At 39.3% G+C, this 27,190-nt stretch overlaps 2 protein-coding genes and 1 pseudogene across 9 annotated transcripts in view; 1 reads left to right on the plus strand and 2 right to left on the minus strand.

Annotated features, from left to right (window-relative positions):
• Nucleotides 1-12,984, minus strand: part of ZNF569 (zinc finger protein 569) — a 32,109-nt gene extending 19,125 nt beyond the window's left edge. Inside the window, exons 1-4 of one of the 8 annotated variants that reach the window (XM_045532190.1) lie at nucleotides 12,601-12,984; nucleotides 9,492-9,633; nucleotides 9,143-9,255; nucleotides 5,853-6,030 (exon numbers count right to left, since the gene is read on the minus strand). The gene's annotated coding sequence lies outside the window, so the exon portion shown is untranslated. The other 7 variants (XM_045532187.1, XM_045532188.1, XM_045532189.1 and 4 more) reach the window with 7 other exon arrangements.
• Nucleotides 12,985-13,085: 101 nt separating this feature from the next.
• On the plus strand, nucleotides 13,086-26,737 carry ZNF570 (zinc finger protein 570). The gene is made up of 5 exons (XM_045532196.1): nucleotides 13,086-13,206; nucleotides 13,860-14,073; nucleotides 16,927-17,053; nucleotides 17,454-17,549; nucleotides 25,268-26,737. The coding sequence occupies exons 2-5, from the start codon at nucleotides 13,969-13,971 to the stop codon at nucleotides 26,626-26,628; spliced, it is 1,689 nt and encodes a 562-aa protein (XP_045388152.1). The 5' UTR covers nucleotides 13,086-13,206; nucleotides 13,860-13,968; the 3' UTR covers nucleotides 26,629-26,737.
• Nucleotides 17,818-18,393, minus strand: LOC123624415 (annotated as a pseudogene).
• Nucleotides 26,738-27,190: the final 453 nt, after the last annotated feature.

Below are 27,190 nucleotides of genomic sequence, written 5' to 3' on the forward strand. Positions count from 1 at the left end.
TCTGCTGGAAATGAATTCTCCTAGTTTTGTCTGAGGAAGTCTTCATTCTTCTTTCATTTTAGATTTATTTTATTTCCCCAGAACACAAGATGAAACATACCTTCTTAATCAATTTTTAAGTGCACAATACATTATTGCTGACTATGAGTACAATGTCGTACAGCAGCAGATCTCTAGAGTTTATTAATTTTGCTTAATTGAAACATTGCACTCACTGATTAGTAACTCCCCATCTTCCCCTCTCCCCAACCTCTGGCAACTACCATTCCACTCTTTGATTCTATGAATTTGACTATTTTTGACTATTTTAAATACCTCATATATGTGAAATCATGTAGTACTTATACTTCTGTGACTGGATTATTTCACTTAGCAAAATGTCCTTAAGTTTCATTTATGTTGTTGTACACTAAAGACTTTCATTCTTTTTAAAGCTGAATAGTATTCCATTCTATGTACATATCACGTTTTCTTTATCCATTCATCTGTCCATGGACATTGACATTGTTTCCATATCTTGCCTATTGCAAATGGTGCTGCAATGAACACAGTAGTGCTACTATCTCTTCAAGATCCCAATTTCAATGATTTTGGATATATACCCAGCAATGGGCATGATGGATCATGTAGCAGTTCTATTTTATTTTCTGAAGGAAACTTTATACTGTTTTCTATACTGGCTGCACCATTTTACATTCCCATTAACAGTGTGCAAGAGTTCCAATTTCTCCACATTTGCACCAACATTTGTCTTTTGCTTTTTTTTTTTTTTTTTTTTAGTAATAGCCATCTGGACAGCTGTGAGGTGATATATCATTGCGGTTTTCATTAGTAGTTTCCTTGATAATTAATGTTGTTGGGAACCTTTTCATATACCTGCTATTTGTATATATTCTTTTTTTTTTTTGAGACAGAGTCTCACTCTGTTGCCCTGGCTAGAGTGAGTGCCATGGCGTCAGCCTAGCTCACAGCAACCTCAAACTCCTGGGCTTAAGCGATCCTACTGCCTCAGCCTCCCGAGTAGCTGGGACTACAGGCATGTGTCACCATGCCCAGCTAATTTTTTCTATATATATTTTAGTTGACCAGATTATTTCTTTCTATTTTTAGTAGTGACGGGGGTCTCGCTCTTGCTCAGGCTGGTCTCGAACTCCTGAACTCGAGCGATCCACCCGCCTCGGCCTCCTAGAGTGCTAGGATTACAGGCGTGAGCCACCGCACTCGGCCATGTATATATTCTTTATAGAAATACCTATTCAAGCCCTCAGGCCATTTTTAATTGGATTATTTTTGTTTTGTTTGCCACTGAGTTGTAGGGGTTCCTTATATATTTTGGATATTAACCCCTTTTCAGATATATGGTTTACAAACAATTTCTCCCTTTCCATAGGTTGACTTGTTTCTCTATAAATTGTTTCCTTTTCTCTGCAAAAGGTTTTTAGTTTGATGTAGTTCTACTTGTTTATTTTAGTTTTTCCTTCTTGTGCTTTTGAAGTCATATCTATGAATCACGGGCAAATCAATGTTTTACTCCGGGGTTTTGTCTAGGAGATTTACACTTTCAGGCCTAACGTTTAAGTCTTTGATCCATTTTTAGTTGATTTTTTTGTGTATGGTGTAACATAAAGACCCAGTTTCATTGTTTTGCATGGATATATAACCAGTTTTCTCAACATCCTTGTTGAAGACTATCTTTCCCTACTGTGTATTCTTAGTACCCTTGTCAAAGACCAGTTGACTACAGATGTATAAATTTATGTCTGGACTCTCCATTCTGTTTCATTGGTCTATGTCTGTCTTTGTATCAGTACCATACTGTTTTCATTACCGTAGCTTTGTAATATATTTTGAAATCAGTAAGTGTGATGCCTTTAGCTTTGTCCTTTCTCAAGATTGATTTGGATATTCATAGTTTTTTGTGGTTCCATATGAATACAAAGGACAGGCTCACTTTAAATTCATTAATACTAACATTAGGTGGTGCTGCCTGAAAAATCATATTTCTCTATTCTCTGTTCCAATCTCTTAAGTGATTATTTTCTTTCTTTTTCTCTCTCCTCAAACCTCAGCACCTCCTCCGACAACCTCACTCTCAGCTGAGTCTCTTTCTTTCTACTTCAGAATAAAGTTGAAGCCATCAGAAGTTTCACAAGCTCTCACCAACACATCTTCCCTTCTACATCTACATATCTGTGTCCAGGTACTTCTCCCTTCTCTCCTGTCACTACCATGGTCAAGTTCCAAGCTGAGGCAAATTCTGGCATTAGATCCTATTTGCTCTGGCTACTTAAGGACATGCTTATATTATCTCCTTCCTCTCCTGTATCATCAATTTTCTCTCTCTACTGGATCATTTCAATCAGTATATAGCAGCATTTCTGTATACCTCTTAACTCCAGCTAGCATTCCATTTCACTTCCATTTGGAGAAAAACATCTACAAGACTTATCTAGACTTGATATTTCCATTTTTTCTTCTCTAGTTCTCTCTTTGACCCCAAACTCCATTGAAACTGTTTTCAGGATCACCAATGACTTTCATATTGCTAAATTCATGTTTCTTTCTCAGTCACTTTCACTTTTCTTGGCCCATCAGTAGCATCTGACACAGTTCTTGTTAAAAGACATTCATCCCTAGGTTTCCAGGATATCACGCTCACCTAGTTTTCCTCCAGCCTTTCTAGGTTGTCTCTGCCAGTCTCTTTTGCTGATTCTTCCTTATTTCCCAGACATTGTAATGTCAGAGTGGCTCAGAGATCAGTCCTTTGCCTCTACCTGTTTCTATCTACCCTACCCTCTAAGTGATCTCATTCAGTCTCATGCATTAAATACCATTTATATGCTGATAATTCCCAAATACATGTCTCCATCCCAGATCTTAGACCTCTCTTTTGAACTTCAGACTAATATATCGAACTGCTGACTTGGTATGTCCACTTAAATGTCTAATGGACATCTCATACTTCACATACTATATTTCAAACTGAAATTTAGCTCTCCACATGCAAAATGTTAGTTTTTCCTACATTCTTTCCCTTCTCAGTTAATGATAACTCCATTCTTAAGTTACTCAGATAAAAAATATTATGTCATCTTGTCATACCCACGCTTAACCTCAGTCTGTCAGCAAATCATGGCAGCTCTATCTTTAAATTATATCCAGTACATGATTCCTTCTCACCATTTTTTCTATTCTGGTCCAGGTCACCAACATCTTTTCCCTAGATTGCAGCAATATAGTCATGCACTGCATAATAACATTTTGGTCAATAACAGACCACATATACAACGGCAGTCTCACAAGACTATAACAGAGCTGAAAAATCACTATTGCCCAGTGATGTCAGAGTCATCGCAATGTCATAGCACAATGCATTACTCATGTGTCTGTGGTGATGGTGGTGTAAATAAACCTATTGTGTTGCCAGTAGTATAAAAGTATAGCATATACAATTGTGTACAGCAAATACTTGATAATAATAATAAACAGGCCAGGCACGGTGGCTCACGCCTGTAATCCTAGCACTCTGGGAGGCCGGGGTGGGTGGATCGCTCGAGGTCAGGAATTTGAGACCAGCCTGAGCAAGAGCGAGATCCTGTCTCTACTAAAAAATGGAAAGAAATTATCTGGCCAACTAAAAATATATACAGAAAAAATTAGCCAGGCATGGTGGCACATGCCTGTAGTCCCAGCTACTCAGGAGGCTGAGGCAGCAGGATCACTTAAGCCCAGGAGTTTGAGGTAGCTGTAAGCGAGGCTGATGCCACGGCACTCACTCTAGCCTGGGCAACAGAGTGAGACTCTGTCTCAAAAAAAAAAAAAAATAAATAAAATAAAATAATATAATAATAATAATAAACAACTATGTTACTGTTTTATGTATTTACTATACTATATTTTTTAGTTATTTTAGAGTTTACTTCTTTCATTTATTAAAAAAAAACATTTGACCAGGTATAGTGAAATCCTAGCACTTTGGTAGGCCAAGGCAGGAGGATCGCTTGAGCCCACAAGTTTGAGATTGCAGTCAGCTAAGATATAAGATGATGGCACTGCACTCTAGCCCAGGCAACAGAGTGAGACCCTGTCTCAAAAAAAAAAAAGTTAACTATAAAACAGCCTCAGACAGTTCCTTCAGGAGGTATTCCAAAACAAAGCATTGTTATCATAGGAGATGACAACTCCATGTGTTATTGCCCCTGAAGACCTTCAGTAAAACAAGATGTAGAGGTAGAAGAATGATATCAATGATCCTGTCCCTATGTAGGCATAGGCTAATGTATGTGTTTATGTCTTAGTTTTTAACAAAAAGTATAAAAAGTATAAAAAAAATTAAAAAAGAAAAAAGCTGATAAAGATATAAAGAAAATATTAAGAAAATATTTTTGTACAGGTGTACAATGTGTTTGTATTTTAAGCTAAGTAGAGTCAAAAAGTTAAAAAAGATTAAAAGTTTATAAAGTTAAAAGGTTGGAATAAGCTTATTTATTATTGAAGAAAGAAACACACTTTTTTATAAATTTAGCATAGCCTATACAGAATTTATAACATCTACAGCAGTGTACAGTTATGTTCTAGGCCTTCATTATTCACTCACCACTCATTTGCTGACTCACCCAGAGCAACTTCCAGTCCTATAAGCTCTGTTCATAATAAGTGCTCTATACAGGTGTACCATTTTTTATCTTTTATACAGTACTTTTACTGCACCTTTTCTGTGTTTAGATATGTTAAGATACACAAACACTTACCATTGTGTTACAGTTGCCTACAGTATCTAGTACAGTAACATGCTGCGCAGGTCTGTAGCCTAGGAGCAATAGACTACACCATAAAGCCTAGGTGTGTAATAGGCCATACAATTTAGGTTTGTGTCAGTACACTCTATCATGCTCACACAGAGATAAAATTGTCTAACCACACATTTTTCAGAACGTATCCCAATCGTTACACAATCGTGACACAACTAGTTTTCTAATTGGTCTCTCTGGTTCTTCCTTTGACCTCCTCGCCTTTCCCATTCTTTCTCCCATAATCCATTCTCATCAGAGCAGCCAAAGATATCCCCTTAAATTGTAAGCAAATAATATTACTCCCATGCTGAAAACTCTCCGGTAGCTTCCCATCTCACTCAGAGTAAAAGTCAAATTATTACTACGAGCCACAAAGCCCAACCTGATCTGCCTTCCTCCCCTCCACTCACTATTCTTCTCTCATGTCCCACTACTCTCCCCAACATTTAGTATATTTCAGCCACACCAGCCTCTCATTTTAAGTCGTGTTGCCACCTCAGAACCTTTACAACTGTTGTTGCCTCTGCCTGGAATAATGTTCCCTCACTTATATATGTAACTAGCTCCTTTATTTCCTTCTTTTTTTTTTTTGAGACACAGTCTCGCTCTGTTGCCCGGGCTAGACTGAGTGCTGTGGCGTCAGCCTAGCTCACAGCAACCTCAAACTCCTGGGCTTAAGCGATCCTACTGCCTCAGCCTCCCACAGGCATGTGCCACCATGCCTGGCTAATTTTTTCTATATATACATATTTTTAGTTGGCCAGATAATTTCTTTCTATTTTTAGTAGAGACGGGGTCTCACTCTTGCTCAGGCTGGTCTCGAACTCCTGACCTCGAGCGATCCACCCGCCTCACCCTCCCAGAGTGCTAGGATCACAGGCATGAGCCACCATGCCTGGCCTATTTCCTTCATTTCTTTATTACTATCTTTTTAGGATGCCTTCCCTGGCTACTGCATCAAAAACTCTAACTCCCACCTCTAATTCTAAATATCCTCCTGCTTTACTTTTTCCCTTAGTATTTTTCGCCATTTAATATATTCATATTTAATTTACTTACCTTGTTTATTATCTGGCCCACAACAATGTAAGTACCATGATAGCAGGGGTTTGTCTCTTTTGTTCACTGCTATATCCCAAGCACCTAGGACTGTGCCTGTTGTATAGAGGGCATTCAATAAATGGCCAATCTATGAATAAATGAATCCTCAATACATGAAGAACTCTGGAAAAGAAATCTGAAAATAGAATACTACTTTAGAAAACATATAATTCACAAAAGAGATTTTTTAAAATTCTTGACCTCAGTACTAATTAAACAACTGCAAATTTGTAAAAAATTATTTTATTGCCATGAGGTTAACAAAGATTACTAATATTTATGATATCCATTGTTATCAAGGGTTTATGGATATAGGTAGTCTTATACTATGTCAATAATACCGTAGACTATGGGAACCTTACAGGAGAACAGATAGATTCAGGGAGCCTTTAATAAGAGCATACATTTTGACCTATCAATTCTACTTCTAGGAGCCTGCTCTCTCCTCAAAAAAATTAAGAAAAGTGTGTTATTGGCCGGGCGTGGTGGCTCACGCCTGTAATGCTAGCACTCTGGGAGGCTGAGGCGGGTGGATTGCTCGAGGTTAGGAGTTCGAGACCAGCCTGAGCAAGAGTGAGACCCTGTCTCTACCAAAAATAGAAAGAAATGATTTGGACAGCTAAAAATCTATATAGAAAAAATTAGCCGGGCATGGTGGTGCCTGCCTGTATTCCCAGCTACTCGGGAGGCTGAGGCAGAAGGATCGCTTAAGCCCAGGAGTTTGAGGTTGCTGTGAACTAGGCTGATGCCACGGCACTCACTCTAGCCCAGGCGACAAAGCGAGACCCTGTCTCAAAAACAAACAAACAAACAAACAGAAAAGTGTGTTATAACATGCAGCAAATAGTTTTTGATAGACATACTGTTTATAATTGCAATAATTTGAAAAGAACCTAAAAATTACCCATCAATAGGGGTAAATGTATACTATGAAAAACTTTAAAATGATGGCACAGATTTGTAACTATTTAAATGGAAAGATATTAATCATGTATTGTTAAATGAGAAAAGGTTACAAAACTGTATGTACAGTGTGATTGCAATTTTAAAGCCATTATATACATAAATAAAAACACATGAATGTCTGCGTATATTTTCACAAAGGGAGGGCTGAAAAGATGAGAAGTAAATTTTGACAGTAGTTGCATGGCTGGTAGAATTATAAATGATCTTTGTTCTTTGAGCTTTTCTGTATTTTGCAACTTGGGGAGTGAAGTAGGGGGCAAGGAAAATGAATTTAGTATGCACACAAAACAACGTGGCTAATACACAATAAAATTAAAAATATATAATATTAATATTTTGGGGCTATTGATGTTTCATACAAAAATGTACCATTACTGAAAAAAATGCAGCACTGGTACAGTCTCACATAGCTACACACACAAACATACCCTAGCTTCCATCCACGGCGTTTCTCATTCATTCAGGATCCCACAGTCATGCATGTTTGCACCCACGTTCATATTGAAAGATAAAAGGGAAAGCACCTGCACAAAATCCGCGATCCCACGGCCACATTCAGCCAGGCAAATGCCTGGTAAATTACAGTCACATCACCGCAGACTCTCACAGTCATTCACACGCCACTTCCATGGCGCCTGGGAACCCCAGGGGCAGGCATCACCCCGCCCCGCGTCCTCTTCCAAAGATACGGGCACCGGGTCCGCAGGCCCCGACTCCCACCCGGCACAGAGAGGCCCGGGCTCAGAGTTCGCGGCTTCCCGACGACTCACCACCGAGCCCGCGGACGCAGGCCCTGATTCCACACCCCGACGCCGCCCAGCGGCACAGCCTCTGCGCGCTGTGATGGGGGCGCCACTGGGGTCAGCGCCCGCTGCGGCTGAGGGCAACACAAGCCTCGGTCTAGGAGACGCGAGGCGACACTTCCCAGAGGCCCCCGCGGCTCACCCGGCAGGACGGCTTTCCTGCTTGCGAGCGGCGAGAACGCCAAGGGCGGGCGTGAGGGCGCACGGTTCTCGCAGGAGGCTCGGCCCAGGGTGTTGCGGGAGCGGCCTCCCCTGTTCCCCGCACTCAGAAGCTGGCAGTGCAACTTGCTACTGAGAAGAATCTGAATAGTTCCGCTGATTTCTTGCTCCGGACTACATTTCCCAGAGGCCTTCGCAGCCCCAGACTACTTTTTTTCTTTTTCATTTCTTTTTTTTTTTTTCCCCCGTTTGGTTGGTTCCTTGGTTCCACCCACCCTCACCCCGCAAAAAGGGCACCCTTCCTTCTTATGGTTGGCTGCATCTTCAGGTTCGCAGGGTTTGGATGCCTGCTCTGTGAAGGAAGCCCCGCTCAGTCTGTTTAGTTCCGTGTAGTCGGGTCTCCACCCGGGACTGGACTACACCGGGGGTGGGGGTGGGGGATGTGGTGGAAAGATCGGAGGGGCCAGTAGGGGACCGGTCACCTCCAGCCTCAAGCTCCTGGCAGCAGTCAGAAGAGCGGAGAGTGACATTGTGTGTGAGAGAGAGTTTGGCCGTGGAATTTGGGGTTTGTTGTTTATAGTGTCTAGAGACTCTGAAGTCCAGTGACATTTGAGGACGTGTGAATTTGTGACTTTTTCTGTGACCATGGTCGCGTTGTACGTTCCCTCCCGGGACAGTTTGATTCTGACCCAGCAATTTTGTCAGAGACAGTGTGCTTGTGTCTGTTCTTTCTGGACTTCTTGACTGTGACTGTGACAGTGTTATTGAACTGAATGACCTGGGATTGTGAGCGTGATAGGAAGAATAGTGTGGCCAAACCGCCTGGATTCTAAACAGACTCAGCCATAGAAGCTTGCCATCTCTGACTAGTTATTTAAATTCTCTGTGCCTTTGGCCTTAATATCCTTAATAAAGAAATAAAAAATAATTACCTCCTAGGGTTTTAGTGAGCATCGAAAGAGTTAATTTGTGTGAAGCTCAGTTTTTAGGAGTATGACAGTTCACTTTTGAGCCATAATTTAAAGACTTGGTCAGAAGTTTAGATCAAATCAGAAGTTTAGACCTCAGTCATCTCCCAGAGTAGGCTCTTTGAGAAGAAAGGAAGCCCAAATATCAGGAATTCCCTCATTACCCCCTAACCAAGATGTTCCATTAGGACCCCTATGTGAGCCAAATATACTTTATAACCTACAGTAACTCCAGTCCAGAGTGCTCCTCAGGACGCTACTGTGAATTTGGAGAAGAATCCAGCCCCCCAAAGCAGGGACCCTAACCTTTCCTTTTTATAATAAAGGACAAAATTGTTTTAATCTCTCTTACCTTCTTTTTCATGTAGGTGTCTGGATGCGGAGCGGACCATCTGGCTTGGTCTGTGAGAGAGTTACAAGGAAGGCCTGCTGTCTCATGATTCCTACTTCCTCAGCTCTACTTTTCTGCAAGAGAGGAATCACAGGAGGAAAGAAAAACGCATTACACATCTCAAAGTTTTATCTAAGGCACTGGGTGTTTCCTCTTTTTTTCAATTAAATTACTACACACACACACACACACACACACACACACACACACACACACACTGTACCAGAAGCCCTCTCACACTGGCACCCAGCAGTTCCTTAGGCATCCAGCCTTCCGGTCCGCAGGGGCAACAAGTTTCGGGGAGACTCACGTCCACACCCACAAGGCGGGATCGTTCCCGAGGTGCTTGCCGGCTGCTTCGAGGGAGGTTTCTTCATTCAACCTGGTGGGCCCTCATCCTCCGCTCCTAGGACCATGGGACCATCACCGGGGTACGGTGGGAGAAGACAACCCTGGCCACAGAAAGCTGGAGCCTCAGGCAAAGGCCTCTAGGCAACGGCCTGTCACTGAGGCAACAGCCGCTGTCAGTGTGACGATGAAGACTCGCGCATGCAGACTCGCGCATGCGCAGTCGCCAGATTGGCCTGAGGCTCTGGCCAAAGAAATCAGGGGGCTGCAGCAGTGCAATCTGGGGCCGGCAGGAGGGGGGATGGAGGGGGCGACCGGGCTAGGGATGGGGTGTCTGGGAGGGCGGAAAGAGAATAATAGAATAGTAAATACCATTTATAATTTTTAAATGTACAATTCAGTGGCATTCAGAATAATCACAATGTTGTACAATTACCTTCACTATCTCTTTCCAAAACTTCTTTATCACCCTAAACAGAAAGTTTGTAATCACTGAGCAATAGTTCCCTATTCCTTCTTTGCCCTAAACCCTGGTAACCTTTAATCTACTCTGTCTTTATGAATTCGCCTAATCCAGTTATTTCATGTAAGGTGAATCAAACAATATTTGTCCTTTTGTAACTTGTTATTTCACCTTGCTTCATATTTTCAAAGTTCATCTGTGTCATAGCATGTATTAGAACTTCATTCCTTTTTATGGCTGAATCCTATTCCATGTATGTATATATCACATTTTGTTTATCCACCGTTGATTAACACATAGGTTGTTTCCACCTTTTGGCTACTTTGAACAATGCTGCAATGATCATTGGCACGCAAGTATCTGTTCAAATTCCTGCTTTCAGTTCATTTGAGTACATAACTAGGAGTGGAATTGCTCTGTCACATGGTAATTACCTGCTTAGATTTTTGAGGAAGTGCCAAACTGTTTTCTATAGCTTCTGCACCATTTTAGATTCCCACAAACATTGTACAAGGGTTCTCCACATCCTCACCAATATTTGTTATTTTTAGTTATTTTGATAATAGCCATCCTAGTAGGTGTGAAGTGGTATCATTGTGGTTTTGATTTGTATTTTCCTATTTACTAATGATGTTAAGCATCTTTTCATATACCTATTGGTCATTTGTATTTAATACATCTTCTTTGGAGAAATGTTTATTAAAGTTCTTTCTTTGCTCATTTTTTAACTGGGTTTATCTTTTTACTGTTGAGTTTTTAGGAGTTCTTTAGTTCTTTCTTTGCTCATTTTTTAACTGGGTTTATCTTTTTACTGTTGAGTTTTTAGGAGTTCTTTATATATTCTGGATATTAAACCCTTATCAAACATATGATTTACAAATAAGTTCTCCTATTCTGTAAGTTTTCTTTTCACTTTCTTGATAATGTCCTGAGTCCCCAAAATTTTTAATTTTGATGAAGCCCAATTTATTTTTTCTTTTGTTGCTCATGCTTTTGGTGTCATATCCAAGAATCTATTGCCAAATCCCAGGTCATTACAGCTTTCTCTTGATCAGCATTAGCATGGTGTATCTTTTTCCATACTTATATTTTTAACTTATTGGTATCATATTTAAAGTGAATTTCCCACAGGCATCGTATGGTTGAGTCAGGCTTTTTAGTAAATCTGATACTCATTGCCTTTTAATTAGGTATTTAGATCGTTTATATTTGATTATTGATAGAAACCTTTTATCTTGCTATTTGTTTCCCATCTGTTATTTGTTCCTCTCTCCTCTGACTTCTTTTGGATTATTTTTTGTCTCTCTTTTTGGATTATTAGCTATGAGTCTTTGTTTTGTTATTAATAGTTTAGTGGTTGCCTTAGGGCTTATAGTGTATATCTTTCACTTACACAGTATTCGTTCAAGTGATATATTACTTCACATAGAGTATAAGAACCTTAACAATAGTTTACTCCTATTTACTTCTCCTCTCATGGCCTTTGTGCCATTGTTGTCATATAATTTGCTTCTATATATGTTATAAGCCCTAAACTACATTGTTTTAAATTTTTGTTTAAACAGTAATTTATCTTATGGTGAGATTCAAATAATAAGAAAAAAGTCTTACCTGTTTACCCTGTAGTCACCATTTCTGATGCTCTTCATTTCTTTGTGTAGATCCAAATTTCCATGTGTTATCCAATTACATACACATTAAGACTCTTGAAGTTGCCCTTCAGCCCATTAATATTCTATTCACTGTTTCTTAAAATTTGTTTTCTGTGTCTATCCCAGCACCTCAAATGGTATATGGCACACAGTAGCTGCTTTTTTTGTTTGTTTGAGATGGGTGGTCTGGCTAGGTTGCCCAGGCTGGTCTCCTACTGCTGGGCTTAAGGGATCCTCCCACTCAGCCTCCCAAAGTGCTGGGATTACAGGTGTGAGTCACTGTGCCAGCCCCAGTAGGTGCTTTCTAATTGGATACTACAGACCAGAATTCCACACACAAACCCACAACCATCAGTCTAATCTTCACCATCTGTCACACACACTACTTCACTCTCCACACATCAGTCCTTTTCTATCATAGCACATTTTCACAGTTAACATCACAAATGTCACATACATAATAACAAAAATCACACATGGTCACAGAAATGCAGCATGCTTACCTCAACCCATGGTTTTACACTCACAGAAACACACAAACTATGATGAACTCAAAGGGTCATATACCCACATGCAAAATCACAATCAGGTGACAGAAACTTGTTGTGAGCCAATGATAAATAACAACTAAAAATATAAGTGCTATGTGACTTCATAGCTAGCCAGGAAAGAGGTGGGATCAGGGAGGTCCTCTTTGGAGATGTGACATTTGTATCTGAATGTACAGAGGATGGGAATCTTGAACATATCTGGCAGAAGACCCATTTTAGGAAGAGGAGACATATTCACACTCAACATCACCAAATCAAAAACACAGGAACCACATGCAAAGGGCGACACTCTCTGCCCTAACCTACTTCTCCCCTCTTCCAGGTAACCACCCCCCGCAGCAGTAACACCTTAGGGTGAGGGAAGTGGGGGACTAGGCAGAAGCGTCATGTGCTTGCGCACTCTACCTGCCTGGCTCCCCCAACTTTTTTTGGGTGTCGCAGCACGAACGTAGGAACTTGATGTTCACCCACTTTTGCAGGTGCGCGCGCACCGGCGCGTTCCCACACACAAACCCTTCCCCCGCGGCTAACCCGCGGCTGTAAATTCCCAGTCCCGGCTGCTGCGGGAGGTGGTGGGCACTTGTGCCTGCGCAGTTCAATCCCAGTCCGTCTGGTGACGCTGGGCCCAGTCCCTGTGACTGACCCAGGCTCCGAACTGAAAGGAATCGAGACTTTCGGGCTCCGCTTTGGAAGGCCTGGCAGAGGCTGGCGTGGAAGGACTCAGCGCGGAGGGGCGGCATTACGAACCCCGAGCGGACCTGCTCCAGAGCCGCCGGATCCTGCAGCGCTGCGGCCTTTTCTGCTCTGGACTACGTTTCCCAGCGGCCCCCGCGGGAACTGGCCCGTTGGCCCCTTTGTGTCCTCCGGAGGCCGAGGCGGCCGTAGCGCTTTTGTGCCCGCCCGCCGGGGCAGGGTTCCATCCAGCTCTTAGGGTAGCGAGGTGAGGCCCTAGTGGAAATTCCCCGAGCCTTCGGAGTGCGAACGGGATCTTTCCGCAGTTCAGCTCTTCAGGTAGGTAGTGGGCTGAGCAGTGGCCTCGGGGGCTCTCGAACGCCAGTCCCTCGGCCCTCTGTGTGACTCTACGTGTGAGACCGTGGTTAGTACCGTACAGTGTGAGACTATCACCCGATGTGCCAGTCCACGTCGTACCTGTGTGACTGTGGGTGCAAGTGAATCAATGGTACCGAAGAGTGTGAGACAGCGAGGGGGCGCGTGAGTGGGCGGGTACCTGTCCCCTTTTACCGGCACCTGCGGCCTCTTTGTGACTGGGATGTGAGTGAGGGTGTCGGTTGTGATACCCTAGTGCTTGAATCTTAGGGGCATGGGAACGAATGCCCGTGTGAGACAGTCCTTACCCATGGCATCTAACTGTGATGTGTGTAAGCTGGTTGTTGGCACTGTAGTTTTTAAGACACTGGGACTGAATGAGATTGTGTGTCACCCAGTGATCTTTTAAAGCTAGCCAAGTGCTGTCATTGTGCCATTAAGATTCAGAGTCACTGATCTATTGAAGAGGACTGTGGAGTCAGGCAGACCTTTATTTGATCTTGGTGCTCTTATTCATTAGTTGTGAGTCTTTATTTGTAAAGTCTACAAGGTCTATTAAAAATAATGAATTAGGAAGTGATTTAAACATGGATTAAATTGTATGCAAATATTCCTAGGTCTCCATTACGCTCTCTCTATTGGAGGGAAAATTGCAACATGGGGAAAGAGAAGCCTAAAAAGTTCAGACTGGTGTTTCTGGATGCTGCAAGGAAAGCCTAGTTTCTCATGTTCTCTTCCCTATCTGAGTCATCTGAGGACACTGCCATTTCCCAAGAGAAGAGCTGGAAGGAAGAAAGAATGGCTTTTAGACTTCTTAAAGCCATGTACCAGGTATGTTGGTATGCGTTTCTCCAGCAAAGTTCAGCTGTGCAGGGTACAGGCACAGAGTAAGCTGAGAGATGACTGTGGTTTAACCAAGTGAGTACAGCTAAGTGAGGGACAGGGAAGTTAAGGGCATATGCGGAGGATGATTGTAACAAATGGTTGTGCTAGGAAGTGAGGATCTGTGGGGATAAGAAACAGTGAAAACATGGTAAGACCAATTAATTGTAGGTGGGGTTCCGAGAATTATCCTGATTGGGGTATGTAGGGACCGTCCCTGGGCAAGAATTGGCTTGAGCCCAGAGTCAGTGAAGCTGGACGTGCTTCTTGAGGCCAGAGGTCAATAGGTCCATACGGGGCCTGTTGAATGCTTCTTGGAGCTAGAGGTCAATGGCCTGTTGAATAAACAAACTTCCCTATGGCAAATAGCCAAGGGCCTTAGGTCTTGCACACAAGCCAAGGCGTGTCTCATTGTCCTGCAGGCCATAATGAGGTCCACAGGTTAAGATGCAAATGTCTGCCTTCCTTGAGCAATTTCCATAAGAAATGGAACATTTCGCCTCAGGGCTCTAAAGATAGTCATGTACCAGGAAGTAGCTGCTGGACAAAAGGAGTATAAAAATAAAGTGACTGGTGCTTTCGGCACTGCAGTCTTGTACCGTCTTTGTGTGTCTGTGTGTTTCTTTGTGTGTCTGTATGTTTCTGTGTTCATCTCCCGTTCTGTAATCGGTCCGCTACAGGGGTATCGTAGAGTTTGGTACTTATTGGTAATGACAATGTCGGGGTCATGACTATGGAAGTGAATGACTGTAGCAGTGTCGAGGACAAGATTATTGAAGGAGAAGGGGTGAGAGAAGTGAGAGGCCAAGTTGTTGGGATTATTATTTATCTGAATATTGAAATGACCAAAGATTATAATAGGAAGAACTTTGGAGAAAGTGACAATGAGCCGTGTGCTAAAGGGTTCAAGGAATGACAGAGAATTGGTATCTACCAGGAATTGGTAGATAACTAAAACAAGGAGAGATTGTGATTGGTATAGTCTGATTTCATAAGATTTAAAATTATGTGGGAGGAGATAGGAGGAAATGGTCTGGAAATAAGCGTGAGAAGCAAAGAGATCACCTGCTTCACTTCCTGGTACTGTGGTACAAGGAACTTGGGAAATAAAACAGTCATCAAATGACAGGGCTTCAGGGGAAGTATTCCTCTCAGCTGGAAGCCATGTTTCTATAAGGGCAAAAAGGTGAAGGGAACTGTTGTTTTGCTTCAGACTGGTTTGGTAATAATTATGAATGAATTTTGAAACCAAGTATTATCATCATTTGTTAGAGGTCAAGTATTTTAAGGTTAGAATTTAAGCTTCTTATATCGACATTGTGCTTATTTTTGTTTACTGTATAAATTAACTTATATCAAAGAATCAGTCAAAATATATTTATGTCATATATAAATTTTTATACATTTGTTATATATATTTCTATAAGCTAGGGAAAACATTTTAAGAAGCATGTATATATATATATATATACCATACAAACCAAACTGTTACTACAAGCAGAGAAGGAGAGATTTACATACTACTTCATATAATTAAATAAGAAAAAAGATTACTGAGTGTTGGAAAACACTTCAAGAATTTTGCTTCTATGGAGACAATTTCTTTAACCATGACAAATTATATCAAAAGCAAAAAAAGTTGTATCTTTTATTAGCTTGATAAAGTCAAATGTTTTAATTTTGTAAAAAATTAAATTTAATTAAAAATACACACACACACACACACACATAATGTGTGTTAGTTTCATCAGCAAGTGGTCACAAACCCAAAATCCATTTAATCACAGCATAGCTCCAAGTTTTTAAAAACTTTGCCTAACCCCTGTATGTGGAAGCAAGTAAAACACCAATTTCTTTACACAAAATTTTAAGAGCTCTGAATTAAAGTATTTGAATTTTAATGAATTTGATGATTTGCTCTGCTTGACCTAGCACAATTTTCAGAGCTATAACAAGCACTTTCTGGGGTCGTTTTCAATACCCTTATACCTGAAATTTTTTCAAACCATTCGTTGACTATTTCAATTTAGGCAATGGCTATTTGGTTTTGGGTTTTTTTTGTTTTTTTTTTTTTTTTGTTTTTTTTTTTTTGAGATAGAGTCTCGCTCTGTCCCCCTAGCTAGAGTGCCATGGTGTCAGCCTAGCTCACAGCAACCTCAAACTCCTGGGCTCAAGCAATACTTCTGCCTCAGCCTCCCGAGTAGCTGGGACTACAGGCATGTGCCACCATGCCCGGCTAATTTTTTTTCTCTATATATTTTTAGATGTCCATATAACTTCTTTCTATTTTTAGTAGAGACGGGGTCTCGCTCTTGCTCAGGCTGGTCTTGAACTCCTGACCTCGAGCAATCCACCCACCCTGGCCTCCCAGAGTGCTAGGATTATAGGCGTGAGCCACCGCGCCCGGCCTAGGCGATGGCTATTTGAATGACTCATGTGTGCCAGATATTGTTCTGTAACTGAGGATATAGAAGTGGCCAAAGCAAAAGCATTTTCTGCCCTCATGGAGCTTACATATTTATTGTGAGATAGGGAAGGGTGGGGAAGGAGTAGGGAATAAATAACAAAATAATTAAGTGCTGTGGAGAAAAATAAATCAGGTTTAGGGGAATAAGGAATTGGGGTAAGAGCGTTGCTACTTTATACAGAATGATCTGAGAAGTACAAAGGCCCGGAAAGTAACATGGTTGACATATTTGAGGATACAATGTCCGAGAGAGTCCTGTATTCCTAGGGCAGAGTAAATGAGGTGAGTATAGTAAGAGATGAGATTATTATTTCATTTCATTTATTTCATTTCAGGAGTTGGTGAGCTTTAGAGATGTGGCTGTAGACTTCTCCCAAGAGGAGTGGGATTGTCTGGATTCTTCTCAAAAGCATCTGTACAGTAATGTGATGTTGGAGAACTATAAGATCTTGGTCTCACTGGGTAAGGATATCTTCCTCTGAAATATTGAGCTTCTTAGGGTAAAGTCTAGAAAAATTAAAGTTAAAAATAAATTAATTAATTAAAAAATTTGAGCTTCTACTTACCATAGGATGCTCTTTTTTACCACTGCTGTGAATTTTTGGATAGCATCTGCAAAGCTTGACTAAATGTCTGCTGCCTGTGCCAAACAAATGATTTAATACTTATGGAGTTGGCAGTGGACAAGTCTATTATTGACCTGTGCCTGAAGCTTCATTTTCCCTATCCTTCTAATACATGTACTTTACACATTTTTCTTTGGCTTCCTGTAAGCTCTGTCTTCCCTGATGATCAAAGGATTTCATTGTGAGTTCTGGGATATCCACAGCATGACCAAATTCTACTTCTTTTTTATTTGCAGGACTTTGCTTTTCCAAGCCAAGTGTGATATTGTTGTTGGAACAAGGAAAAGAGCCCTGGATGGTGAAGAGAGAGCTGACAAAAGGCTTGTACTCAGGTTAGTGAAGAGGAAATAGGCAGGCAAAAACCTTTGCAGCTAACAGTTCATCTTAACTCAAAGGTATCACCTCTTCACTCTTCTTTGTGGGTACGTTCTTCTCAAATATTGTAAGAGTCTTTTAGGATGTTCTCCCACATTTGTTATTCTTAATTATCTTCCTTCTCACACTTTGCCCTCTCCTTTCTAATAACTCATTTATCTATTCTCTGAGTCCCATTCCTTCTCAGTTTCATAAACCTTTTCTAATTTTTTTTTACTGTTATTCGCATTTATTTTATGTTGCATCTATTCCTGTGCCATAAGTTTTTGTTTCTTCAGTTTCTTCTGGGATATCTTCTTCTTCTGTGCAACCTCCTCTTCTGGTTTTGGAACAATTTGTTCCTTTTCAGTGAGGATCATCTTGGTGTTGGAGGATCAGCTCATGTATGGATTAATCTGACCATGAGCTCTGTAAGTTCGGCGATGCATCTTGGGTGCTTTGCTCACCTGGATATGCTCAATGACCAGAGAATCTACATCCAAACCCTTAAGTTCAGCATTACTCTCTGCATTTTTAAGCATATGGAGCAAAAATTCAGCACTCTTTTTGGGCCACCGACCCTGTGTCCAGCCGCACTGTTTGGCCTGGGCACACTTACCAACTCCACCATTGTAACATCGGAATGGTACACATTGTTTCTTTAAAGTGACATCTTTCAGATACTTGGTGGCTTTTTGTATATGTATATACCCTTGATGGCCTGGGCAGTTTCACGAGTGTTCTTGAAGTGAACATGAAGATTTGAACGTCTTGACTTGTATATTTTGTGGGGTTTTGTGAGTCAGGTGAATAATGAACCATTTTCACAGATCACCTCAGGCCACTTAAGGGGAAGAGGCTCTTCTAATTTTTTTAAAAAAAACTTTCCTAGTCTTATAAATTGTTGAGCTCTACAGACAGCTGTAAGTGAAGTACTGGGTTGAAATCCTGATACTTATGTGCAGTGAAATTTTAGGAAAGTTACTTAATCTTTCTGTGCTTTTGTCATCTGTAAAATGGGATAATACTTTTCAAGTGCTTTGAAAAGTTCCATCTCATAGTATGAACTTAATAGCTGTTAGCTGCTATTATTAGTAGTATGCCTCCAAATACCTCATTTTTGCCTGAATGGTCAATTCATTCATTCTTTCATCCCTTTAATCAATATTTGTCAAATTTGTACTTTAAACAGGGTACTTGCAAGGTGCTAGGGTGTTACACTTGTACACACATAATCGAACAATTGATAGGCTAGCAGCAGAGGTGCAACATAGCTATAAGTGGCATGTGTGATGAAAAGCTGACATAAAGGAAGCTCAGAGGGTGACTGGGAAGATGAAGATCTTTAACAAAAACAGAGATCAGCAGCTAGAAGATATTTGAGGGAGAAGAGTAAGAGTTTTAGCTTTGTGGTATGGGCCGACATAGGAAGCATTAAGGTAAAAGGGACTAACATTCTGTCATTGTAAACATCTCTGTAAACACCACTCCCCAGCTGACCCGCCCCTTCACACTGCCTCTTCCCAATCTTCATGTATTTGTTCTAAGAAAAAATTTGATGTAGAACGGTAGTGTCAAATAGTATATGATTTAATTTTATTAATTATATAGTTAAATAAATCACACATATAAATATAGATTAACATATATATATGTAACTTAAATAATAATAGAACAAAAACCCATGTACCTACTTCTTAGCTTAAGAAATAGAAAATTTTGAGGGCCCCTGCCTAATGATACACAATGGCCTACCCATGGCCCAACCCGGACTCCTTACTAGTGTAACCATTATCCTACAATGTTTCTTATCATTTCCTGACTTTTCTTTATCTTGGTGAAATTATATATATTTTGATTTTATATATGGGGGTGTGCGGGTGTGTGTGTATATATATATATATATATTAACAAAATGTTTATGCATATTCTCAACTTTTTTTATGAATGGAAATATGTTGTGCATGTGAATTCTGTGACCTTTTTTTTTAACTCAAAATTATGTTCCTGATGGTTCATTGATTTTGTTTTTTAACTAATGACATGTAATATTTAATTCCATTGTGTAGAACTATGATTTATCCACTGATGATCATTTGAGTTGTGTATAATAGCAGTGGCTATTATAAATGCCACTGCTATGATATGTTGACCTAAAGGAAGAAACTGAGGTACAAAATATAATTTTAAAGAGTTTACTTGTGCCAAGATGAGGACAGATGCCCTGAAGACTCAGACCCAAGAAACCTTGGATATGAGCTCTAATGGACCTTTATTACAACTTTTGAGCATGCTAATGGCTGATGGCTAGCAGCTCCTAGGTAGATTCAGGATGAGGGCTGTTCACTGGAAAGACTAAGGCATAATTGGAGGGTTGGGACTTTTAGCCCCAACCCCAGCCACAGGGGAAGGGAGAGGGCCTGAAGGTTAAGTTGATCACTGATAGCCAATGATTTCATCAGTCATGACTATGTAATGAAATTTCCATAAAAACCCAAAAGGACTGGGTTCAAACAGCTTCCAGATAGCTGAACACTTGGAGGTTCCTGGGGGGTGGTGTGCCAGTGTTATGGCAAGTGTTACAGCAAGTGTTCCCGAGGACAAACTGAGCGGCACACTGAGAGTCAGAGAATCAAGATTTATTCGCCGGCGGGCTCAGAGGGATCTCACCACCAAATTCTGAGCCCCGTCTACCCAATTTTTCCCACTTTTATTAAGTTGCGGTGATCCAAGGGGAAGGGGTCTCAGGTGACTAATGCCCGCCAGGTAATAAGTTTAGTGTCTGCACCAGGCAATAGGATTAGTGTTATGCTGATGTGCCAGATGTTAGGTTAGTGATATGTTAATGTACCAGGTGTTAGGTTAGTAATATGCTAATGTGGGTCCTCCATGAGGAGTGGGGGTCTCAGGCGGCTGCTGTGCCAAGTAATAGATGGGAGTTTTCCTTATCACCAGGGGAGGGCATGGAAGCTCCTGACCCCTTCCCCCATACCTCTCCTTATGCATCTCTTCATCTGTATCCTTTGTAACATCCTTTACAATTTCTACCAGGAAACAACAAAAAGCTATTGACTTTTGATTCAAACTTACTTATTCTATACTAGATTTTGGAAATTTTTCTATTTATTACCATGGTATATAGCTCTCTGTTTATTTAGGTTTTTCTCACATTTTTCAATGTTATTTCCATCATAAAGGCTAATTTTTCTCCATAAAGGCTAATGCATGTCTTCTATTAGATTAATTCCAAACGTCCTTAGTTTTGTTTCTGTGCTAAATGTTATCTGTATTTTCTGTTTTTTCATATATAAAAATGAAATTAACTTTATACATTGACCTTATGTCTAGCAACCTTGCCAAACTAATCCTGTAAATGCTAGTAATATGGAGATTTCCTTGGATTTTCGGTGTGGGTAGACATATTGTGGGTAATGGCATTTTCTCCAGTTTAAATTCTTACGCTTTTTTTTTTTTGAGACAGTCTTGCTCTATCTCCCTCGGTAGAGTGCATAGGCATCATCATAGCTCACTGCAACCTCAAATTCCTGGGCTCAAGCCATCCTCCTGCCTCAGCCTCCTGAGTAGTTGGGACTACAGGCACCAGCCACCATGCCTAGCTAATTTTTTCTATTTTTGGTAGAGACAGAGTCTTGCTGTTGCTCAGCTGGTCTCGAACTACTGCCCTCAAGCAATCCTCCCACCTCTGCCTTCCAGAGTGCTGGGATTACAGGCATGAGCCACCACACCTGGTCGTAATTCTTATACTTTTAATTTCATTTTTTCTGTCGCCCTGTCTTTTATTGCCAGTGTAATATGAATCAAAGTAGTGAATTGAGGTAGGAATAGCAGGCATTCTTGTCCACTTCTGGTCTCAATAAGAATACGTTAATATTTTGTTATAATAATTCTGATGTTTAAAAGTTTTTGGTAAATACCCTTTCATTCCTGTTTGTTAGAGTTTTGATTGTGGAAAGCTTTTGAGTTTTAACAAATATCAAAACACAATGATTAAATGGTTTTAGTTTTTCATCTGTTAATGCAGTGAATTAACATAATGTTGAACCATCATTGGATTTCTGAGAAAAATCTGTCTTTATATCTTTTCCATTTATTGCTAAGTGCTATCTGCCAGTATATTTTGTTTGGGTATTTTATGTCCATATTTATCAGTCAGTTTGGCCTTCAATTTTCCCTTTGTGTACTCTTGTTGGATTTTGGAAACAAGGTTATATTACTCTCATAAATTCCTTTTTTTGTCTTTAGAAGAATTTGTGTAAAATCAGAATTACTTGTTTTCTTAATGTTTCATAGAACTTTGTTCATCTTAGTCTGGGATTTTCTTTGTGAAAAGATTTAACCTAATAATTCAATTTAGTATATTCTAAAATTCTTGGTTTCAGAATATATAAATTCTGCAATTCTCCTATAGTCAATTATAGTTTTTTCTCTAAGAATGTAGAGTTTTCCTGTAAGTTTTCAAATTTATTGGATGAAGTTGTCCATCATTTTTCTGTTATTTACTTGGCAGTATATATAATTATGACCCCTTTTTTCTTTCAAAAATGGAGAAAATTTTTTTCAAAAGTTTATCAGTTTTTAGTGTTTCAGACATTTTTCACTTCATTGATCGTCTATAATTTGTCTTTTTAAAATTTCATGTATTTTTCTTTTTTATTCTTTAATTCCAACATTTATTCATCCTAACCTTTTTTTAATTTTTTTTTTTTTTTTTTTGAGACAGAGTCTCACTTTGTTGCCTGGGCTAGAGTGAGTGCCATGGCGTCAGCCTAGCTCACAGCAACCTCAAACTCCTGGGCTTAAGCGATCCTACTGCCTCAGCCTCCCAAGTAGCTGGGACTACAGGCATGCGCCACTATGCCCAGCTAATTTTTTTCTATATATATTTTTAGTTGTCCAGATAATTTCTTTCTATTTTTAGTAGAGACGGGGTCTTGCTCAGGCTGGTCTCGAACTCCTGAGCTTGAGCGATCCACCCACCTCAGCCTCCCAGAGTGCTAGGATTACAGGCGTGAGCCACTGCACCCGGCCTCTAGTGAATTGTTCCTTGTATTATTATCCTCTTTAAATCTAGTGATAATTTGATTAAGCAAAAAATTTGCTTAATATTATTACAGCTATGTTAGCCTTCTTTTGTTAATATTTACTTGGTGTACTTTTTTCTACTCATTTACTCTTACTTTCTATGTGTTTCTCTTATAAACAGTATATATCTAAATGCATTTTTTTAAGTCCAGTCTGATTATCTTTTAGTTAAATTGTGGTTAGTTAAATTTTTTGGTATTACTAATAGAGTTTAATTTATTTATTTTCTTTTATAAATTCTGCTTTTACAATTTTTCCTTGTTTCTTGACTTCTCTCCATCTGCTAATTTGAATGTTATAATATATTTCTGTTCTATACTGGTTAACTTAGAAAATTTAGCATTTATAATCACCTTAATGAAATCTAAAGTTAATCCTTATCTTTATTTTCCTCTCTTAATAATACAAGAACCTTAGACTGTCTTAACTTCACTTATCCTCATTTCAGTTCTTCCTTGTTTCTTTTAATTCCATAAACTATTATTTTGCTTTATGAAGTTATACAGGTAGAATATTATTTTGTTTAGTAAGTGCTGCTTAGATTTATTGACATTTGTCATTTTCTTTGTTCTCTGTCTCAAAACTTTTTTATGATACATCTTCTTTATAAATACTTAGAGCTATACTATTCATATAAACTGTTTTATTATTATTATTGCTTTGTTCATTTGTTTTGTATTTTTATTTTGCTAACATGCATCCAAGAACCTTTTTCTGTATATACAGTCATAGATTGATAGTTATTGTTTTTATCAGAACTTTAAAGATATCATTCAGTACTTTTTTGGCTTCTGTTGCTGTTGAGAAGTCAGTTTTCATTAATATATTCTTGCTTGCAACTGTTAAGAAGTTCTTTCTCCTTGCCCTTGTTATTCTATATTTTTACAATGATATATCTAGATGTAAATTTCATTTTAGCTGCTCTATTGGAATTTATTGTCATTTTTGTATCTGACCATTCTAGTCATTAATAGGCTTTAAAATAATAATCATATTTCTATCAAGATCTAATAAAAAAGAAAAAATAAATAATAATCATTAAACAAGTTGATTTTTGTTATAATCTTTAATATCATGTGGTTATCAGCCTTGATTTCTTTTTGTTACATTTGCTGCTTAATCTCTGTTTCTTATTTCTTCTCTCTTGCCAAATATCTTAATGTTGGAGTGCTCTAGCATTCATTTCTTGCTCTTCTTCTTTTTTTTAATCTACATTCATTCTCTTGGTAATATAGTCTCTTTAAATACCATCTACATGCTGACACCTCCCAATTTTAAATCTGATTCAGTCCTCTCTTAAACTCCAGTGTCACATGGCCAGCTGCCTACTCAGTGTCTCCATTTCAAATTCTAAATGATACCTTGAATTTAATATGCTCAAAACTGAACTCCAAATCTTTCATACCTTGCCACCCAAACCTCTTCTGCCAATGGCCTTCCCACCACTGTTGATGGGTATCAGACCATAAACTTTGAAGGAATGCTTATTTCACCTCTTTCTATGACATTCCATATCCAATCTTTCAGGATATTCTCTTAGATTTACCTATAAAATATACCTAGGATCTGACCACCTCACTAGACCTCCATTGCTGTCTCCTGGTCTGAATCACTGTCATCTCTCACCTAGATTACTATTAATATAATAATAAATCATATATGATAATTGCTTCTCCCTTTGTTTCCCACCTTTCAGTGTTTTGATAAAATAGCAATCAGATATCACTCCTCTACTCAAAACACTTCAGTGGCTCTCCATCCCACTCAGAGTCAAAGCCAAATGCCTTAGAAGGCCTATAAAACTTAATCTGGTTACCCTTTACCATCTGACTTCATCTTCTAGTACTCACTCCTCTCTAGCCACACTGGCCTTCTTACTATTCCTCAGACATAGCAGACATGCTTCTACTGTTGGGCCTTTAAACTAGCTGTTTCTTCTGCCAAGAATGCTTTTTTCCCAGAAATGTGAATGACTAACTTCTTCACTTCCTTCAAATCTTTTGTTAACTTATTAATGATTCCTAGCTTTAACTCTGCTGGCACACCTGGTATCTCTTTCCCTGCTTCTCTTTTTCTGGAGTACTTAGTACCTTCTAATATATAATAACATTTACTTATTTATCATTTATTTTCTGTCTCTTCTAAGAAAGTAAGATCCATGAAGGTAAGGATCTTTGTTTTATGATATTGAAAGCATCTAGAACAGTACCTGGCACAAGGTAAATATTTGTTCAATAAATGTTCTTGAATGAAGTAGCTATAAGAATGGAGACTATTTCAGTATGTGTATTATTCATACTGGCATAAAATTATAACTGGGTCCAGCCACATCAATAATTCCTTCTTTCCCTGAGATTTATCTTATTGATTTTCTTATAATTCTAATCATTTATCCTCAAGTTTCTGTAAGAGGAGGAATGATTCAGTTCAGTTTCAGTTTCTCTTCTTGCACACTTCAAAAATGTAAAAGCTAATGTTCTTGTGGGTTTTATTTGCTATTAAGTACACATATTTTACTTTATAGATATACTTTTATAAATGTACTTTTGGTACTCAATAGAGGAGACATTTTCTTCTTATTATTACTTTTCAGAGTGGGAACCTATATGTGAGAATGAAGAATTAACCCCAAAGCAGGACCTTTTTGAAGAAGAACAATCCCAGAAAATAATAGAAAAACTTACAAGCTATGGCCTTGAGTACTCCAGTTTGAGAGAAGAGTGGAAATGTGAGGGCCATTTTGAGAGGCAACCAGGGAATCAGAAGGCATGTTTCAAGGAAGAGATAATCATTCATGAAGAAGCCCTTGTTGATGAAAGAGAACAAGAATATAACAAATCTTGGGGAAGTTTTCATCATCAGAACACACTGCTTCATACACAGCAGATCATCCCTAAAGAGGAGAAAATATATAAACATGACACACATAAGAAAAGCTTTAAAAAAAATTTAATGGCCATTAAGCCCAAGAGTGTCTGTGCAGAGAAGAAACTTTTAAAATGTAATGCCTGTGAAAAAGTCTTCAGCCAGAGTTCATCCCTTACTCTTCATCAAAGAATTCATACTGGAGAGAAACCCTATAAATGTGTGGAATGTGGAAAAGCTTTCAGCCAGAGATCAAATCTTGTTCAACATCAGAGGATTCATACTGGGGAGAAACCCTATGAATGTAAGGAATGTAGGAAAGCCTTCAGTCAGAATGCACATCTAGTACAACATCTGAGAGTTCATACTGGAGAAAAACCTTATGAATGTAAGGTATGTAGGAAAGCCTTCAGCCAGTTTGCCTACCTTGCTCAACATCAGAGAGTGCATACTGGAGAGAAACCCTATGAATGTATTGAATGTGGGAAAGCATTTAGCAATAGATCATCCATTGCTCAACACCAGAGAGTTCATACTGGAGAAAAACCTTATGAATGTAACGTCTGTGGGAAAGCATTTAGCCTTCGTGCATACCTTACTGTACATCAGAGAATACACACTGGGGAGAGACCCTATGAGTGTAAGGAATGTGGGAAAGCCTTCAGCCAGAATTCACATCTTGCTCAACATCAGAGAATTCATACTGGAGAAAAACCTTATAAATGTCAGGAATGTAGGAAAGCATTCAGCCAGATTGCTTATCTTGCTCAACATCAAAGAGTTCATACTGGAGAGAAACCCTATGAATGTATTAAATGTGGGAAAGCTTTTAGCAATGACTCATCCCTTACTCAACATCACAGAGTTCATACTGGTGAAAAACCTTATGAATGTAATGTTTGTGGAAAGGCTTTTAGTTACTGTGGATCCCTTGCCCAACATCAGAGAATACATACTGGAGAGAGACCCTATGAATGCAAGGAATGCAAGAAAACCTTCAGGCAACATGCACACCTTGCTCATCATCAGAGAATTCACATTGGGGAGTCACTGTCACCACCCCATCCAGTCAATCACCAAGTCCTGTAGATCCTATCTCCTAAATATTTCTGGAATTTATACTCTTCTCTATTTTTAATGTTATCACCCTAGTCTATGACTCTTCTCAACTAGATCACTGATAAAGCTTTCTAACAGGTCTTCCTATATGCATTTTTGCTACGCTTAAATCCATTTCCCACAATACACTCAAACTGATCTTTTTAAAATATGAGAATATGCACATTACTGTCCCCAGTTAAAACTTTTTTTGCTTGCAATTGTTCTCAGACTAACATCCAAAGTCTTTAAAATTGTCTGTGAGGCTCTCTATATGTGTTTCTTACACACCATTCAGCCTTATTTTGTTCCAGTCTCCTTTTTTGGGTACTAGGCACTTCCCAGTCCTGAGAGCTAGACTCTGGAAAATCATAGCTCTATCATTGCTATGGCATTATGTGACTCTGAGCAACTTGCTTGACTTATCTAAACCTCAGGGTTTTCTTTAATTCTTAAAATAGGGATAATAAAGGATACTGTACTGTAGATGTGATTATTAAATGAAATAGTGTGTGTTATAAATTGATGCATATTAAATGAGAAATTTGCATGT

The sequence above is a fragment of the Lemur catta genome, chromosome 19, assembly GCF_020740605.2.
Source record: "Lemur catta isolate mLemCat1 chromosome 19, mLemCat1.pri, whole genome shotgun sequence".
Taxonomy (NCBI): domain Eukaryota; kingdom Metazoa; phylum Chordata; class Mammalia; order Primates; family Lemuridae; genus Lemur; species Lemur catta.